At 64.7% G+C, this 17,831-nt stretch overlaps 3 protein-coding genes across 3 annotated transcripts; 2 read left to right on the top strand and 1 right to left on the bottom strand.

The window, feature by feature from the left end:
• Window positions 1-1,035: 1,035 nt before the first annotated feature.
• LOC118155453 (macrophage mannose receptor 1-like) lies at window positions 1,036-12,849 on the top strand. The gene is made up of 10 exons (XM_035308725.1): window positions 1,036-1,080; window positions 1,592-1,716; window positions 2,041-2,136; window positions 2,230-2,334; window positions 2,466-2,525; window positions 2,620-3,015; window positions 3,441-3,586; window positions 3,776-3,885; window positions 3,977-4,129; window positions 12,832-12,849. The coding sequence occupies exons 2-9, from the start codon at window positions 1,644-1,646 to the stop codon at window positions 4,101-4,103; spliced, it is 1,113 nt and encodes a 370-aa protein (XP_035164616.1). The 5' UTR covers window positions 1,036-1,080; window positions 1,592-1,643; the 3' UTR covers window positions 4,104-4,129; window positions 12,832-12,849.
• SYDE1 (synapse defective Rho GTPase homolog 1) lies at window positions 4,834-11,314 on the top strand. The gene is made up of 8 exons (XM_035308722.1): window positions 4,834-4,963; window positions 6,369-6,956; window positions 7,552-8,292; window positions 8,388-8,602; window positions 8,689-8,815; window positions 8,896-9,053; window positions 9,420-9,663; window positions 9,919-11,314. Exons 1-8 carry the CDS (start codon window positions 4,876-4,878, stop codon window positions 10,293-10,295), a joined length of 2,538 nt encoding a protein of 845 aa, XP_035164613.1. The 5' UTR covers window positions 4,834-4,875; the 3' UTR covers window positions 10,296-11,314.
• On the bottom strand, window positions 11,410-17,514 carry ILVBL (ilvB acetolactate synthase like). Its single transcript, XM_035308724.1, has 16 exons — window positions 17,438-17,514; window positions 16,706-16,826; window positions 16,421-16,622; window positions 15,831-15,958; window positions 15,594-15,732; window positions 15,294-15,405; window positions 15,111-15,210; window positions 14,607-14,704; window positions 14,037-14,173; window positions 13,819-13,953; window positions 13,026-13,140; window positions 12,586-12,755; window positions 12,439-12,509; window positions 12,272-12,343; window positions 12,063-12,168; window positions 11,410-11,829 (listed from the first exon to the last, which is right to left on the bottom strand). The coding sequence occupies exons 2-16, from the start codon at window positions 16,817-16,819 to the stop codon at window positions 11,651-11,653; spliced, it is 1,878 nt and encodes a 625-aa protein (XP_035164615.1). The 5' UTR covers window positions 16,820-16,826; window positions 17,438-17,514; the 3' UTR covers window positions 11,410-11,650.
• Window positions 17,515-17,831: the final 317 nt, after the last annotated feature.

The following is a 17,831-nucleotide window of genomic DNA, read 5'->3' as shown; positions in this document are numbered from 1 at the left end:
TGTCGGTGTCCACCCGCTCCCCGCCTTGCGTCCCCAAATCGGTGTCTGCAGGGTCGTGGCGTCGTGTCCCCACCTTGGCGCTGCTGATGTCCGCCTGGTCCTGGCGTCGTGTCCCCAAATCAGCCCCGGCACAACATCGCAGCAACGTTTCGGCACTGGTCCTGCCTGCTGGGTGTCAGTTCAGCACTGCCACCAAACGCTCGGTGCTGGCACAGTGACCCCAAATTGGCACTGCTGCTATCCGTGCCCTCGCGGCACCCCAGTGTGGCTTCGGTGCTGCTGGTGGCTTCCCAGGTCCCATCTGCAGCACAAGGGGGGGGAGCAGGCAGCACCCTACTGTGTCACCCTGGGGCTGCGGTGGATCCAACGTCCCCACACAAAGGGGGCACCCTGGGTGTCCGCCAGCCACCCGGTACCGTGACGGGGACCAGGCCCAGCTGCCAGCAGGCCACCAGTAGTAGGCACAGCCCGGTCCCCGCCGGTCCCATTCCCCGTTACATCCCCTGGTAACGGGGGCCCAGCATCCCCCCCGCCTTCCTCCTCGTTACCGCCCCCCCCCCCTACCTGCAGCGCTTGCTTCCCGCTGCCGGCTCCCTTTGCTCCCCACCCCGGCTCCCCCCGGTGCCGGTGCCGGTGCCGGTGCCGGTGCCGGGGGCTGCGCTGGGCTCCGCCTCTCGGCGGCTCCGCTCCCGCCGTTGCGGCGCCGCCTGGGGGCTGCGGGACGCGCTGCAGCGCCCCGGGGATCCGCGGACACGCGTGGGCGTGGGGATACCTCGTGGGGAGGGGAGAGGGGGCATGTGGGGGGGTCCTTGTGGAGACGTGCATGGGGTGGGAGGACAGGGATGGGCGTGGGGACACCCGGCACCGCCACGGCACGCTTGTCACTGTGATGGGGTAGCTATCATCGTGGGACACCTGGCACCACCGTGGGACACCCAACACCACCATGGGACACCCAGAACCACCATGGGACACCCAGCGCCACCACGGGTCACCTGTCACCACCACAGTGGGTGCCCGTTCCCACCAGCCGCGATAAGCTGGATGCTGGCCATGGCTCGGGAGCTGTGGCCGAGGCTGGTGGGTGCTGATAGCACCCAGCTCTTCCTGCACCCCCAGAGATGACGTGAGGCTGGGTCCCATCCTGTTCCCCCCTCCCCCCCGAGGGCTCCTTCTGTCCTCTTGGGGACACCCAGATCTCCTATGGGTGCTGGGACGGGTGTGGGTGCAGCTGGCTGTGGGTGGACACCAGGGACATGTTGGGCATGGGAACACCCTGGGCATGGGCACACAGCAGACTTGGGGACACTTGAGGCTTGGGGACACCCTGTGGTGCACTCTAGGCATGGGGGCACCCTGGATACTGTCATGGGTGCTCCCAGGTCCCCCGCTGTGGCACCCATGGGTGCAGTCTTTCAGGCTCCATAACCCTCCTTGTGCCATGACCCCCCCAGGGACATCACTGGGGACTGTCACAGGCAGTGTCACCTCCGGCCAGGCCCCGGGATGTGGGGAGGAAGCTGTGGGTGCTCGTGGGCCCCTCTGAGGCCCATCCCCAAGGCAGGGGCACATCCGCTTCCCCCTTCCTCAGGCATTATCAGTGAGGACACCCGTTGGGAAAGCTCAGCGGTGCCACGGGGACGATGTATGGCAACATCGAGCCCAGCCAGCCCAGGGAAGAGCAAAGATGGGTGCTGGGGCCTGGCAGCAAGGAAGGTAGGGAGCACCCCGGGGTGCTGGCTGGGGTGGGGGTGAGCTCAGCAGTCCCCAGTTCATGCCCTGAGCCTGTCCCTTTTGGGATCTGAGGAAGGGTCCCCAGGGCAAATGGTGGCACCAAAGGGGCTCCCCATTTCCATCCCCGCTGCCCACAGGCAAACACTGGGGATGATCCCCCACCTCTGGTACCCAATGGGGGGTTCCCCAGGGTGGTGACATGGGGGAAGCCCCTCATTGTGGTGCTTGGCAGGGGTCCCCAGGGCTGGTGGTGGCACCAGAGGGTGGGATCCCCCACGAGCACCATCCCTGCTGCCCCCTCTCCAGCCTGCAGCGACCCGTGCCTCATGGAGGAGAACCCGTACGAGCCCCTCGACCCCCCCATTGCCGTGCCAAGCCGCAAGCACCTTCCTGACCCCCCAGGTGAGCCCATCCCTGTTGGGATGAGGCCATGCAGCCCAAAGTGGGGCCCCACAGCCCCGTTGGGACCGGTTATCACCCACCCACCCTCCCCAGCACGCCCGTGCTGCTCCCAGGAGAGGCTGGTGCTGGTGGGTGCCGTGGCCCTGGGGGTCTCAGTGCTGCTCAATGTGCTCCTCCTCGCCCTCGGCTCACGGCGCAGTGAGTATTGGGGGCCACAGCGGCTCCCCCACCCTGGGAGATGATGCTGGGGCTGCTGGGGGCAGCGTTAAAGTGACTGGGTGGCTGCAATAGGACACCCCCCCAGCACGGTGACCCTTTGCCTCCCCCAGTTGCAGCCCTGATGGTGGCCCTGGATGAAGCGGAGACGGCGAAGCAGCTGCCCAATGTGGGTGCGTGCCTGTGCTGCGTCCCCCTCTGCCCACGGTGTCACCATCCCCAGGCCCCACGCACGCCCCCTCCCCATCACTGCCCCCCTCTCCGCAGCCTCCGCGCCCTTCCTGCTGTACAACGAAGCGCACAACAAGTGCGTGGAAGCGCGCGGGCGGCAGCTGACCGCGGCGACATGCCAGCCCGAGGCAGCGGCGCAGCGCTTCCAGTGGCTCCCCGGGGACCGGCTGCGGAGCCAGGCGGGGTCCCGCTCGTGTGTGACGGCGGCCAAGGGGCAAAACCTGTCCACGGTGTGGCTGCAGCCATGCCGGGAGGACGGCAGGCTGCAGCGCTGGGAGTGCCGCGACGGCACGCTGCTGGCACTGGCCGGCCACGATCTCTATTTCAATTACGGCAACAACCAGAAGCACACCGTGATGCTCTTCATCGGGGACCGCGAGTGGAGCCGCTGGGTCGCCCACGGGAGCAAGGACAACATCTGCTCGCGCTCCAGTCAGTCCCTGACCGCAGATATTTAGGGACTTGCCCGACCCTAAATGGGCTGAAACAGCCCCAGCCTGGAAGGGATACGGCTTAAGCGAAGCCCAAACTGCAACAGGGCCGTAACTCAGGCCTAATTCCAAATGATTTGATTTAAACTAACCCTAAAGGAGTCCAAACCCTAGTGGAGTCCTGGCACCGCTAAACCCAAACCCCAGTGGGACCCAAACCCGGTTAGATCTCCAAATATATAGGATTTAACCTAATCCTAACCTAGCTTAAACCCCAACGGGGCTCAACCCAGACCTAACCCTAAATATATAGGATTTAACCCTAAACCCATCAGGGCTCTAACCCTACCCATAATCCGGAGGGGATCCTGGCAGCTCCCACAGCCCTACCTGGGGGGTGAACCCCTTTCTGCATCCCCTCCCCAGGTTGCCCCCCTTGCTCCAGAGGCTGGACCTATTTTGAGGGCTCGTGCTATTTCTGCTCCGCGACGACGAGCACCTGGGAGACAGCGCAGCGCTTCTGCTCAGCCCTGGGCACGCGGCTCCTGGAGGTGGACAGCCCTGAGGAGCGGGTAAAGGGGACAGATCCCAGCCCTCGGGAGTGGGGACAGGGAGAGGGAGCAGCTGGAAGCCTCTCGTGGACCCCAAACCCCTGTCCTGAACTTTAGGGCATGCTCTGAAGTCACCCCACACCCCTGTTTTACCCATGGGAGGATTCACAGGCTCTGCACTGGGGTGACACTGCCTTTGCCCCCCCCCAGACTTACATCCAGACCATTCTGCAAGACTCCTCCTGGCTGGGCATCACGGATAAAGAGGTTGAGGGCACCTGGAAGCGGGCAGACGGGACCATCCTGCCCAGGGAACAAAGGTACAGCCCAATGGGCTCTAGGGACAGGGTGACGGGGGCTTGGGGATGTGGAGGGGGCCACCCCTAAGCCATGTCACTTCCCCCATTGCAGTTCGTGGCACAGGAACGAGCCCAATGGTGGGCAGCAGGAGAATTGCGCGGTGGTCCGCACAGACGGCACGTGGTTCGACTACCCCTGCACAAGTCAGCTCCCCTGGGTGTGCGAGGGGCAGCCCTGAGTGTCCGAGGGGCACCTCAAGGGTCCCCCAGTCCCCATCACTCCCCCTGCTCAGGGCTCCCCAAAGCCCGTCTCCGCTTGCCACATCTGACCTGCAGCACGGCAGCACGCAGCTTCGGCCTCCAGCACCTCCATGCCGGGTCCCAGAAGGAGGCTCCGAGCAAGATTTGGTGCTGGGGGCACACCGGGGGGCCCTATGGGACAATAAACGGGTGTGCAGAGTGAAGCTCCCGATCGGATGGGGACCCCGACGGCATGGGGTGGAGGGGTGCGGGTTGGCTCTGGGTTTCAGTGTCCTCCGGGGGAGCAGTGGTGATTTCACAGGTGATGCCACATTGCCGCCTACTCCCCCCAAGCCTCCTCAAATCCCCCCCAGCCTCCTCAAATCCCCTCCAGCCTCCCCAAACACCCTCCAGACCCCCAAATGCCCCCCGAAATACCGCCCCCAGCCTCCCCAAATCCCTTCCAGACCCCCCAACACCTCCATAGACCCCCCCCAGGGCTCTCCCCAACCCCTTCCCAGGGCTCCCCCAGCCGGTGGTCGCGGGGAACGGGGGGGCGGGGGGGGGGGGGGGGGGGGGGGGGGGGGGTCCGGGGGCGACGGGGGCCGGACCGGGCTGAGGGGGGAGAACCGGGCTGAGGGGACCGGACCCGGCCTGAAGAGACCCCCGCCGGGCTGCACGGGACCGGGCTGGGCTGAACGGTCCCCGCCGGGCGGAGGGGTCCCGGAGGCGCTGAGGGGACCCCGCCGGAGGGGGCTCCGGGCCGGGCCGATGGCGGAGCCGCTGCTGCGGAGGACCTTCTCCCGGCTGCGGGGCCGGGACCGCCCGCGCAGGAAGAAATCGGACGCCAAAGAGCGAGGTACGGAGCTGGGGAGGGGGCGAGAAGCCCAACACCGGGGGGCCCGGGGCACCCCCCCCCCTCGATGAAGACCCCCGCTCAGTCCCTTTAGGGTCCTTCGTGCCCATCCCCAGGGTCCCTGCTGCAGCCCCATAGGGCTCCACATCACACCAGGTCCCTTCTGTCTCCCCAAAAGGCACCCTTGGGGTCCTATCCCCCAGAAAGGGATCCCTGGGGTCCTGCCCCCCAAGAATAGGACCCTTGTGGTCCAGTTCCCCAGAAATGGGACCTCTGGGGTCCAGTCCTCCAAGAATGGGACCCCTGGGGTCCAGTCCCCCAAGAAAAGGACCCTTGGGGTCCAGTCCCCCAAGAATGGGACCCTTGGGTCCCTGTCCCCCAGGGAGAGGACTCCTCTCTGTGAACCCAGCTCCCTCCTGCCCCCCGAGGAAGGGACCCCACTATCACTCTGGGCTCCCTCCTGCCCCCTCCCCCCAAAGCTCTCCACCACCCCTTTTGCCCCCAAGGAAGGTTCCCCATCACCCCGCATCTCTCTCTGTGCCCTGCAGGAGTTGGGGTGCCCCCACCCCGGGGTCCCTCCTGCCCCACATTTCTCGGGGTGCCCTACACCAAGCCGTGGGCTTGGCATCACTTGGGGGGGGGGGATCCTGGGGGGCTGTGGGGTGATGGATGGGGGGACCCTGCTGTGGGGCCTCCACCGATGCTGGCGCTCATGTGGGGTACCTGGCTTGGGGTCTGGGGTGGGTAGAATGTCCCATGTGGGCGCTAAAGCCAGAATTGGAGCGCAGGGGGGCTCGCAGCCCCCCCGTTCGCATCCGGTTGGAGCAGGGGGGCGGCTGTGACAGCATCTGGGAGGAATTGGTCCCACGGGGGTGAGGGTGCTCCAGTGGGATGGGGACCGGGACCAGGTGTGGGTGCTGGTGTGACACGAGTGGAGACTGTTTTGGGGTGGACGTGAGAGGGGTGCACAAGGGGTGCAGACAACCCGGGGTGCACAAATGCACCTAGAGGGGCACAGAGAATTGGGGTGCACTACTGAGGGCACCCCAGCGTGCATGCAGCTGGGGGGTGCGGTCCATGGGGACGGAGGCAGAGCTGTCCCCATCGGGATGCGGCCATGTCCCCAGTGGGGTGCAGCAGGGCCCGGCCGAGCACCCCCCCATCTTCCAGCGAGCCCCCCCCCCGGATGGTGGGAGCGTGGCGGCAGGGCTGTCTGGCCGTAAACAACCGGAAATCCCGCTTGGCAAGGGGCTGCGTGCAGCTGCCTCCGTCGGCCCCGTGGGGAGGCAGCAGACTCGGGGCAAAGAGGGTGGGTGGCCCCGTGGGACAACGGCGGGGATGAGAAAGAGGGCTCGTGGCTGGCGTGGCAGGGACCCACGCTGAGCCCCGTTCTTTCTTCCTCCCGCAGAGCATCCTCCACCAAGCCCCGACTCACCGGTGGACCCCGAGGTGGCCCTGGCATCATCGGAGCTGGCCCCGGCAGCGCCCCGCAAGCAGAACTGGGCCCGTTTCTCCTGCGGCAGCCGCGATGAGCCCAGCGGGAGGCGGATGCCGGCTCCCAAACCTTCCCTGGAGGTGGTGGAGGCCAGTGAGCTGGATCCGGCCACCAGCAGCCCCTGGCCTGGCGTGGAGCCACCCGGTGAGGAGTCCCCGGAGCTGGCGGAGGAGGCCGAAGCAGCGAACGGCTCTGTGGAGCTTGGCGGCCCCAGTAGGAGCCCGGGGCACAGTGCTTACCTGCAGAGCCTGGAGCGGAGCAGCCGGCACTGGGTGCTGTCCTCGGCAAAGGCACCAGGGCTGGATGAGTCCGGCGGCGGGGCTGAGGCTGAGGCCGGCACAGCTGGCAGTGAGGGCGAAATCTGGTACAACCCCATCCCCGAGGATGAGGACCCTCCAAAGGCGAGTGGGGAGGACGTCCCCTGGGGGGGCAGAGGGACGGCGGAGAGCCCCGGACCCCGCAGTGCAGAGGAGCCGGCAGCTGGCAGGACGCAGGCCTGTGGTGAGGGGTGGCGCGGAGCTAGGGGCCGGGGAGAGGGGGGACAGTGGTGGCCCCTGGTTCCCCACAGCCCTTGTCACCACGCAGGAGAGTGTCCCCTGGGCCCAACAGACTCCATCTGCAGCGCCTTACGGTCTTTGTCCTTTCTCTGGTGCCTGTGAGGCTTTCTGGACCCCGAGGTCCTGAGAGCCAGTGGTCCCTTGTCCCCAGTGTCTCCTGGACCCTGTGGTCCCTGTCCCTTCCTTGCCCCCCCCAGGCCAACATCCCCCAGAGTCCACAATCCCTGTCCCTTTCTGCCCACCCCCCCAGGATGATTTCCTTCAGACCTCACGGTCCCTGTCCCCACCCTGTCCTCAGGGACATCTGGACCCCATGGTCCCCATCATCGTCACCTTCCTCGAGACACATTGTATAGTCCCTGCCCCTTCCCCATCCCCCAAAACAGGACATTGTCCCCCAAGCCCCACTGTCCCCACACCCAGGACACTGTCCCCAAAACCCCACAGTCCCCACCCCCAGCAGTTTCCAGGGGGCTGCCCCATCCTGGCCAGGCTCCCGGTACCCCCCAGGTACCCACTCACCCTTTCTCTACCCCCAGGAAAGATGCCCATCCCCTGCGTGAGCCTAGGGACGGGGCTTGCCCCCCCATCCCCTCCCGCCAGCCCCGGTGCCACCAAGAAAGGCCGCTCCCTCAGCAAAGTGAAGTCCCCAGGGACGGTGCGCCGCCTCTCCATGAAGATGAAGAAGCTGCCGGAGCTGCGGAGGAAGCTGAGCCTGCGCAGCCCCCGGCCGCGGGGCCAGGAGGGTGGCACCTCGCCCTCCGACACCCGCAAGGAGTCCAGCAACGTCATCAGCCGCTACCACCTCGACACCAGCGTAGCCTCGCTGCCCCGTGCCAAAGCAGCCAACAAGGGTGGCTACTTGAGTGACGGCGACTCCCCGGAGCTGCCGGCCAAAACCGGGGCGCACGCTGAGCCAGAGGATGGAGAGAGCGGGCTGGATGTGGCCGCTTTCCGTCCCTACAGCTGCGGGGAGCTGCCCCGAGGCGGGCAGCACATCTCCGGGCTGGTCAGCGTCCACCTCTATGGCGTGCGGGACCTGAAGCCGCCACGAGCTGAAGCCCGGGAGGTTTTCTGCGTGCTGCAGGTGGATGCGGCCAACCGGGCTCGCACGGCTCTGCTGCCCTGCAAGGCGGCTTTCCTTGGCCTCAACCACACCTTCAACCTGGAGCTGGAGAGCGCCCAGCTCCTCAAGGTGATCGTCTTCTCCTGGGACCCCTCCTCCTGCCGCAACCGCCTCTGCTGCCATGGCACTGTTGTCCTGCCCCACATCTTCAGAGGTGCGCGGTGGGGACGGGAAGGCATGGTTTTTTTTGGTTTGGGGGGGGCGGTTCACGGCACAGCACCCCGCTGACAGCACCCCTCTGTTCCCCAGGCTGCCGGGCCCAGCAGCTGGCAGTGCGGCTGCAGCCTCGCGGTGTCCTCTTCTCCAAATTCACCCTGGTGGAGCAATGGGACGGCCCTGGCGAGCGCGAGCCCCGCGTCTTCGGCGTGGAGCTGGGCCAGCTGGTGGAGAGGGAGAAGACGGCCACCAAGGTGCCACTGCTCATCCAGAAGTGCGTGGCCGAGATAGAGAAACGGGGGCTGAAGGTGAGCAGGGGCCTCGCGGTGACATCCAGTGGGTGATGGCCCAGCCGGGCCCCCTGTCACCACTGTCACCGTGTCCCCGATTCCAGGTGGTTGGGCTGTACCGGCTCTGCGGCTCGGCCGCCGTCAAGAAGGAGCTGCGCGATGCCTTCGAGAGGGACAGTGCGGCCGTGACGCTGTCAGAGCAGCTCTACCCTGACATCAATGTCATCACAGGTCAGTGCTCACCCCACTGGCCCCCCAGAACCCATGGGAGGGCCACGCTGATGTCCCCCCCCCCGGCTTCTCGCCCGCAGGGATCCTCAAGGACTACCTGCGGGAGCTGCCCACGCCACTCATCACCCCCACACTCTACCACGTCGTGCTGGAGGCCATGGCCAAGCGGCCTCCTCGGACCCCGCCGGGCGAGTGGGACGCCGTCACCCTGCTCAACTGCCTGCCTGACATCGAGAAGGTGGGTGGCCAGCCCTAAACCTGGGGGTGCTCGGCTGTGGGATTGCCGGGGCACCCCGCTGCCTCTCGGTCCGGGGTCTCCTCCACCGCATGTCACCACTGCGGTGTCATTATTTCTGGATGAGCGGCACCAGCGATGTGGCACGTCCTGGTGTCACCTCCCTCCTCAAGCCACCCTGAGCGTTTCTGGGGGTCTCTACATCCCTCATAGCCAAGCATTTATTTCCACATCCTTGTTACTAGCTGTGGGATTCAGCCCCAGTGACATCGGGGACTGTCTGCGGCCAAAACATTTCCCCTCGGTGGCCCAGGGGCAGGGGAATGTCACCTCAGAGGGTGTCCCTGCTGATGCCACCCTGTCCCCCAGGCCACACTGACGCGGCTCCTGGACCACCTCAGCCTGGTGGCCTCCTTCCATGACTTCAACCGCATGAACTCGCAGAACATCGCCGTCTGCTTCGGGCCCGTCCTGCTCACCCAGAGCCAGGAACCTCGACGCGGCAACACCGGCACCGGCGCCCGCAGCTACGCCCACAGCGAGGACATCGCCAGCGCCGTTGATTTCAAGAGGCACATCGAGGTGCTGCACTACCTGCTGCAGGCCTGGCCAGGTGAGCGAGTAGGGGGACACCCGTGGCCCCCATACTGGGGGAAATCTGTGCATGGTCACCCCCCGGGCCACCCTCTGGGGGCATCTGTGACACCCCGGGGCTTCCCCATGGGCTGTTGACTCCAGTAGTTGCCCCCAGGGCCTGTGCCCCCCCAGCCAAAACCCTCTCCCTCCCCCCCCCAACATTTCCTCCCCCCCCCCACGCCACCAAACCGCCCTGTGGCTTCCCTCTCTTATCCTGACGCTCTCTTCACAGCCCCCCGCTCATCCCTGGCCCCCCAAATCTGGGAGGAGGTGCCGCCCGGCCACCCACGGCAGCCACCGCTGCGCTTGGACCTGCTGGACACGGCGGTGGTGGCCCGCCATCGCCCCCGGGGACCGGAGAGCCCCCCCAGCAACCGCTACGCTGGCGACTGGAGCGTCTGCGGCCACCAATTTGGTGGCTACAACGAGGTGGCGGCCGGTGACGGTGAGAGCCGGGCCGCTCACCGGCGGACCCTCTTTGTGGCCGATTTTGGCCTCGGTGACGAGCCCGAGGCACCCTTCGGCCCCCGACTCAACCTCAAGGACTTTGATGCGCTCATCCTCGACCTGGAGCGGGAGCTCGCCAAGCAGATCAACGTCTGCCTGTGATGGCGACGCCGACGCCAGTGCCAGTCCTGGCGCCGCTGGGAGAGCGACCAAAAAGCAGCACTTGCCTCTTGTTGCCTTCAATTTGCACAGCACCGAGCACGAGGGACCCCCACACAGAAGGTGATGCCGTCTTTGGGGGAGGGGGGGCAGCCCCGCTGGGGGACACCTGAGCAGCCCCCTCCCCCAAAACTGGCCGCACACCGCCCCACCACGCATCCACGCGCCATTTTGGGGGGGGACGTTGGAGGCTTGGTGCCTCTTGCTCGGCTTTTTATGGCCAAATTTTGCCCTCAGGGGCTGTTTGCCCCTTTGCCCTTCCAAAGCCACCCCCTATGGGTGCCCCCCCCCTCCAAAATCAGTATTGACAAGGGTCCGTGACCTCCATCGCTCAGGCTACAAGGGGGCACCCTCTCCCCCACCCCATCAGCCGCCCACTGCCCCCCTGCTCATGAGGGCTCCCCAAAATCCCCTCCCTGTTGCTGGCACCCTGAGGAGAGTGATGGCACTCCCTCCCACCCTCACGGGTGGCAGCAAGGACCCCCCCGACCCCCCTTTTTTTCTGCCCCCCCCCCCCGGGGGTGCTGCCGGTACGGGAGCGCTGAGCTTTTATTTATTACTCGAGCTTCATGTGCGTGCGTGCATGCGCGTGGATGGATGGCGTATGGCGGTTGCCTTCACCGCGGCCTGCAGAAAAAGCCCTTTTCACCCCCAAAATGAACCCAGCACCAGTGTTACGGGGGGAGGGAGGGAGCCAAATGAATTCCTCCCCCCCAAAAAAAAAACAAACCAGCCTTGCTCAGTATTAGCCTTATAGGAACCAGCTGAATGTGAAAGCACCGGCCCGGCCGGGCTGAGCCAGCAGTGTTAAATCACCTGGGCAGGGGGTGCCACCAGGCCAGTGGGGGACTTAGTGACAAAGCTGTCCCCAGTCCTTCCCCCCCGGATGGCCTGACGCCCACCCTGCCCTGCCCACCGCCTTGTCACTGTCACCAGCAATAAAGGACACAAGCTGCACTCGCCGCCAGGCTGTGTGCGTGTGTTGGTGTCCCGTCAGGGGGTGGCAGTCCCCAAACTGTCACTTGTCCCCTGTGGCACCCAAATCGATGGCACAGGATGGCAGGCAGAGGCACACACACGGTGCTGCTTTATTGCCAGGGGACACCACTGTCCCCCCCGGCCCCAAGTTAGGGGGCACAGCACCAGCACCACCACCACACCCCTAACACCTCTTTCCCCCATCCCTGGCTGGGGACAGGGTGGTGGCACCTCGGTGGCACCCAGCCAGTGCATCCTTCAGCCCCCTCATCCCTGCTGACGGGCACAGGGGGACATTGCAGAAGCAGAGGGGACAGTCCCTAGACAGAGATAGAGCCCTCACGGAAATCGGTCTTGCCGATGAGGGCGTTGACGAGGACAGGGTGGCCCTGGCGGCACGCATCCTGTGCGGCGCGGAGGACGGCGTCCAGCCGCTCGCTGTCCGGGCGTCCCACCACAAAGCCTTTGCCCCCAAGCGCTTCGGCCACCGCGTGGTAATCTGTGGGGAGGGGACAGGGACGTGGCTCTGTCACCTGCGTGCCAGCAGGAATGGCCCAATCGCCCCCGAGGTGTCATGGCCACTGAGCACGGCACAGTCAGGGTGACACGGTGCCCCCAGGCACAGCTCAATCCACTCCAGGGTGACCCAGGGCCACCAAGCATCCCCAGATCAGGGGACTCAGTCCCCCCAAGCAGCTCCCATGTGTTGGGGACAGCAGGGACAGTGCTCACCCAGGTACTCAAGGCCACATGCCACATTGCTGCCCAGCATGGCCACCTGCTCCCGGGAGATCTGGCTCCAGCACGCATCGTTGCCGACCAACGCGATGATGGGCGTCTGCAGGGGGAAAAGCACGGGGCCACCGTGCCTCGGTGACAACCCAGAGTGGGGACAAGACCCCAATTCCACCCCCTCCCACCCCATTTCAGTGCCATCTCACCTTGTGCCGCACAAAAGTGTCAAACTCTATGAGGCTGTAGCCCAGCGAGCCGTCACCGTAAAGGACCCAAACCTGGCAGGTAGCACATGGGAAGGGACAAGTGACACAAGGCCAAGCAGGTGGCACCGCTGTCCCCGTGGGCCACCACGTGTCCCCCCGCTACATACCTCGGCCTCGGGGCGGCAGAGCTTGGCGCCAAGTGCGAACCCGCCACCAACTCCCAGCGTGCCAAAGGCTCCTGCAAAGACAACAGCCGGTGTCACCTGCACGTGTCCCCAGCGGTGACAGCGCACCCAGGGCTGGGGGGTCCTCACCAGGGTCCAGCCAGGAGAGGGGCCGGCGGGGGCGCACGATGTAGGCAGCGGTGCCCACGAAGTCCCCCCCGTCAGTCACCAAAAGGCTCTGGGGGGGCAGCAGCGCATCCAGGCGGTACAGCAGGTCCAGGGGGTTCAGGTGCTGCGGGGTGGGGGTCGCTGCCTTCTCCCTGTTGGAGAGGACCCCCCCCAAAAAAAAGAGGTTGGCCAGGGTCTCCCCAAAACGGGCATGGGTGTGTCGTCCCCGTGTCCCCCCCCCCGCAAATGGGATGGCAACCCCAAAGAGATAGTAAGGGGCTGGAATTTCTCACCCCAAAATAAACCGTGACACCTCCCCCTTGTACCCAAAATGGGGTCCTCACCCCCCAAAACGGTCACGGGACCCCCCTGGCTCTGGAAGCTGCCATCTCTGTCCCCGTCCCCGTGCGCTGGGTGCTCACCGGTTCGCCTTCTCCTTGCGCTGCTCAGCCTCGCGCAGCCCCCCCAGCCAGTCCGCGGGGCAGGAGTAGCCCCGCAGCCGCCGCGCCAGCCCCACCACGAAGGAAGCGGCATCGCCTGCAGAAAACACCCAGCTCCTCACACCAGCTCCAAAAATAAACCCCACCCATCTAGGTCAGACCCTAAACCTGCCCAAATTGGCCCCAAAACCCAGCTCTGTTGGACCCCACAGCTGGCTCGGTCAATACCCCAAGACTGGCTCAGCTGAGCCCCAAAACATGCTCAGTTGGGCCTCAAAACTGGCTCAGTCATCCCCAAAACTGACTCAGCTAAGTCCTAAACCTGGCTGAACTGGCCCCAAAACCCAGGTCTGTTGGCTCCTAAACCTGGCTCAGTCATACCCCAAAACTGTCTCAGCTGAGCCCCCAAACCAGCTCAGTTACCGTAAGAATGGTTTGGACTGGGAGGGACCTTAAAGATCCCCCAAATCTGGCTCAACTGAGCCCCAAAGCACATTCGGTTGGACCCAAACGAGGCTGAATTGGCCCTAAAACCCAGGTCTGCTGGACACCAAACCTGGCTTGGTTAGACCCCAAAAACCAGCTCAGCTGAGCACCAAACATGGCTAAATTGGCCCCAAACCCCATCTCTTTTAGGCCTCGTAGTTTAGCTCTCCCCCAAATCTCTGCTGTCCCCAAAACCACCTCACCTGATCCCGACCCCATCTCCCAACCCCGCCATGGTGCCACCACCCTCCTCGGGCCAGGGGGACAGCAGAGGGGACAGAGCTGTCACCTTGCACGGCAAGCCGCGGCCGCCAGAAGACGTCAGCGTTGCGGAGGAGCTGCGCCCGGTCCCGGTTGACGGCCACCACGGCAGTCTGGCGGCCAAAAAGGCGCCCGTAGGAGAGACGGAAATCACAGACGGCGCCTTTGGGGGGGAGGCGGGGGGACAATGTGGGGACGGGGGCCACCGCGGGGTCTCCTCGTCCCTTCCCCAGCCCTGGGACCCACCTGCCAGCAGCACCAGGTCGGCCTCGCGGAGGGCGTCGCGGCGGTTCTGGCGCAGGAGCAGGGGACTCTCGGGGGGCAGCAGCCCCCGCGCCGCCCCTCCCAGGTAGCAGGGGATGCCCAAGGCCTCCAGCGCTTCCCTGCATGCCCCAAAAGTGGCTCAATCAGCCCCAAAAATGGCTCAGTCGGGCCTCAGAATGGGCTTGGCTGGGGGCCCAAAATCTGGTTTGGTTGGACCCAAAACCAACTCGGCTGAACCCTAAAACTCAATCAGCAGTCCCCAAAGTGGCTGATCCAGCCCCAAACCTGTTCATCTTTCCCTAAGCCACTTCGTTGTCCCCAAACAAGCTCAGCTGTCCCCAGAGCGGCTTGGCTGTCCCCAGAGTGGCTCAGCCATCCCCAAGCCTGCTCATCCAACCCCAAACTGGATGATCCATCCCCAAAGAGGCTCAGTTGTCCCCAAATCAGCTGATCCATCCCCAAACCAGCTCGCTTGTCCTCGGACATGCTCAGCTGTCCCCAGCCCAGCTCAGCTGTCCCCAAACCATACCCTCTGCCCTCAGGCCCGCTCACCGGAGCTCCTCGGCTGGCGTGGGTGGCAGCAGAGCCTGGCTGCCCACCAGCACCAGCGGCTTCGTGGCCCGGCTCACCAGCTCAGCACAGCGCTGGACCTGCCATCCCAAAAACGGCTCCATCAGGCCCCAAAACAGCCCCCTCAGGCCCCAAAACAGCCCCCTCGGGCCCCAAAACAGCCCCCTCGGGCCCCAAAACAGCTCAGCTGAACACAAAACCCAGCTGAATTAGCCCCAAAACCCAGTTCTGTTAGACCTCATGCCCAGCTCAATCATCTCCCCAAACTGGCTCAGTTGGACCCCAAATCTGGCTGAACTGGCCCCAAAACTCAGTTCTGTTGGATTCCAAATCTGGCTTGGTTGGACCCCAAAACCACTCAGCTGAGCCCCAGAAAAACATCTCGGCCAATCCCAAACCCATCTCACCACCCAACCCCTTCACTCCCATGGTGCCACCACCCGGGTGTCCCCAAAACCCCAAAGCAGGTTGGGGGACAAAGCCAACCTCATCCTCGGTGGCCAGCGGCACCTTCACAGGCAGCGGGGTGACATCCCGGGGCACCCAAGCACCCGCAAAGAGGTTATGGACGTAGTTTTGGAGGTACCTGTCAAGAAGGGAGCGTTTTGGGGTGCTGCAGCCCCTCGGGTGCTGGCAGCACCCATGGGTGCTGGTGGGATGGCTGCTCACCACTGCACCAGCTTTCCCCGGATCCCCCGGGCGCTCTTGGCACCGCCGACCTCCTTCTCCACCACGTGGAAGGGGTAGAGGACATCGATGGGGAGCTCCACGAACACGGGACCTGTGGGATGGGGGTGAAGGGACCCCCACGTCACCCCCAGAAAACGCATTTCAGGAAGGTGACAGCACCACCAAAAGTGCCGTGCCAAAACACCGCCGCCAAAAACAGCGTCCCCAGGGAGACCTGTGGGGGATGAAATCACCCCAAATCTTCCCTGGGGGGTGTGTTGGGGTGTCCCCACCCTTTACCGGGGGTCCCTGACTGCGCGGTGGCGATGGCTTTGCGGAGCGCGGGGACGATGTCGCGGACGGTGCGCACCGAGACGCACGCCTTGCAGAGCGTCTTGAAGAGCGACAGCTGGTCGATGTCCTGCAGAGCTCCTCGTCCCTGCGGTGAAAACCCCAAAATGTGGGAAATCTCCCCCGAAAAAGGGGTGGGGAGGGGGTTTTGGTCCCTTAAATCCCCCCTCTGCAAGCCCACCAGACCTTCTGCAGCGAGGCGGCTGCCCCACCGATGAGCAGCAGCGGTGACTCGGCCATCTGGGCGTTCTTGATGGCCGTCACCGCGTTGGTGACACCGGGGCCGGCAGTGACAGCGGCGACGCCAATGCGGCCTGTGGGGGGAGATGGGGGGGTGGGAGGTGACCCCCTGGGGACCCCAGTTTTGGGGTTTGGGGCACAGGGGGCTGGCTGCGTGGTCCTTGTTTGTGGTTGAATTGGTTGTTGGAGGAGATAAATGAGGAGAAAACCCACTAGGAAGAGACCCAAAGAGAGTTTGAAGCCTTCTCTACTCAACCAGGACCCCAACAAGGTGGGACACCCCAAAACCCTCCACCCTTTGAGGAAGAGGAAGGTGTTGATCATGACATCCATCTCTTCTCATCCCATCCACACCACAGCTCCCAAATTAATTTGGGGGGGAATAAAGGGGGAGAACACCCCATGGACCGTCCCTGAAGACCCAAAGAGTGTTGGAAGCCTTCTCAACTCAACAGGGACCCCACCAAGCAGGGACACCCCAAAACCCTCCACCCTTTGAGGAAGAGGAGGTCCATCTCCATCGCCCCGTCCGCTACCCGAGAGCCTGGAGACGGCGTCGGCAGCGAAGACAGCGGTGGCCTCGTGCCGGGTGTCCACCACGCGGATCCCCAACTTCTCACTGGCCACCAGGATGGGCGAGATGTGGCCACCGGCCAGCGCAAAGACAAAGCGGACGGCGTGAGCCTTCAGCACCTCTGCCACCAGCTCACCCCCATACCGGGGGCTTCGGGGATCTGCCTGCAAGGCGAGGAGGACGCTCGGTTAGAAAACGAGGTGGATTTAACCAAAATGGGATGGTTTCACCCCCGTTTTGCCCCTACCTTGTGGAGGAGCCGGTAGAGGAGCCCCAGGCGATACGCCACCGCCAGCAGAGCCGCAGCCATCGCCACCAGCAGCCCGGCGCAGACGCAGCCGATGAGGGTGAGCAGACCCATGGGGACGCTGGGGGAGGGACACGAGGTGACAACGACGCCCCCAAATTATCCCCGACGAGGCAGAGAAGCCCCCGCACCGCCAGGGGGGTTGGCACCGAACAGGAACTCCCCGGCACCAGGGGCAGAGAGGAATTTCGGCGTTGGCTCCAGGATGGCGATGGTTAATTAAAGCTGGTTAATTGAACCCATCCTATTCCCACAAGTGCCCCGGCCAGAGCCCAAAGTCTGCTCATTTGCATAATTGCAGCCTAACGAAGGCATTCCGGTTATTTATGCCATGACAGTGTAAAGACCCCCGGGGAGGAGGCAGAGCTGGTGAGCACCAAACCCGGCCCAAATTCCCCGAAAACAGAAACCATTTTAGCACCCGGGAAAAAAAAAAAAAAAAACAAAAACACTCAAATTGGGCAAAAGAGCAGCAAAACCATCGCACATCGCAGGCTGGGACAAAACCCCGGTGACAATCCCCGGGGGGGGGCTCCATGTCCCATGGGGAATTGGAGTGTCCCCGACCCCGAGGGGCCGGGCGTTATAATTTTGGGGTGCAGAAGTATGTGGGTGCAGCCAACCGGGCGAGCTTTTCGGGGTGGTGTCCCCCCCCCCCTCGGGGCACCGTACCTGCTGGGTGACAAGGAGGTGACAAGAGGTGACCGGAGGTGCCGACGGTTCCCTGCGGGGACGGGGACGAGCTCAGCCCTGGGTTTTTGCACCCTAATTAGCCTCGGAATGGGGACAGGGACAAGTGTCTCTGTGTCCCCACTGTCCCGTCCCCGTGGCCACCCCTGTGCCCATTGTCCCCATGGCCACCCCTGTCCTTGTGGCCACCTGTCTTCTTGGTCACTCCTGTCCCTGCGGTCACCCTGGGCCCGTGGCCACCCTGTCCTTACTGTCCCCCCCACTCCCAATAAGCCACCCTGCCCTGTCCCCTATCCCTGTGTCTCCAAAGCCCCCCCCTGTCCCCATGCTGTCCCTCCATGCTGGGGGCACCCCCCCCTTTCCCATTCCCCCCCCC

This window comes from Oxyura jamaicensis, chromosome 30, assembly GCF_011077185.1.
Source record: "Oxyura jamaicensis isolate SHBP4307 breed ruddy duck chromosome 30, BPBGC_Ojam_1.0, whole genome shotgun sequence".
Lineage (NCBI taxonomy): Eukaryota > Metazoa > Chordata > Aves > Anseriformes > Anatidae > Oxyura > Oxyura jamaicensis.
Note: the sequence above shows the minus strand (reverse complement) of the source record. Positions and strands in the feature narration are given on the sequence as shown.

Bases quoted from the DNA above. Each gene is read 5' to 3' on its own strand.
- LOC118155453 (XM_035308725.1), top strand. From the start codon at position 1,644: ATGTATGGCAACATCGAGCCCAGCCAGCCCAGGGAAGAGCAAAGATGG. The intron at 2,137-2,229 runs GTGAGCCCATCC...CACCCTCCCCAG, and splicing joins GCACCTTCCTGACCCCCCAG to CACGCCCGTGCTGCTCCCAG. The intron at 3,016-3,440 runs GTCAGTCCCTGA...TCCCCTCCCCAG, and splicing joins CAACATCTGCTCGCGCTCCA to GTTGCCCCCCTTGCTCCAGA.
- ILVBL (XM_035308724.1), bottom strand. From the start codon at position 16,819: ATGGGTCTGCTCACCCTCATCGGCTGCGTCTGCGCCGGGCTGCTGGTG. The intron at 15,733-15,830 runs GTCTGGTGGGCT...TTTTCACCGCAG, and splicing joins CAGCCGCCTCGCTGCAGAAG to GGACGAGGAGCTCTGCAGGA. The intron at 13,141-13,818 runs GTGACAGCTCTG...TGTTTTCTGCAG, and splicing joins GCCGCGGCTTGCCGTGCAAG to GCGATGCCGCTTCCTTCGTG.
- SYDE1 (XM_035308722.1), top strand. From the start codon at position 4,876: ATGGCGGAGCCGCTGCTGCGGAGGACCTTCTCCCGGCTGCGGGGCCGG. The intron at 8,293-8,387 runs GTGCGCGGTGGG...TCTGTTCCCCAG, and splicing joins CCTGCCCCACATCTTCAGAG to GCTGCCGGGCCCAGCAGCTG. The intron at 9,054-9,419 runs GTGGGTGGCCAG...CCTGTCCCCCAG, and splicing joins GCCTGCCTGACATCGAGAAG to GCCACACTGACGCGGCTCCT.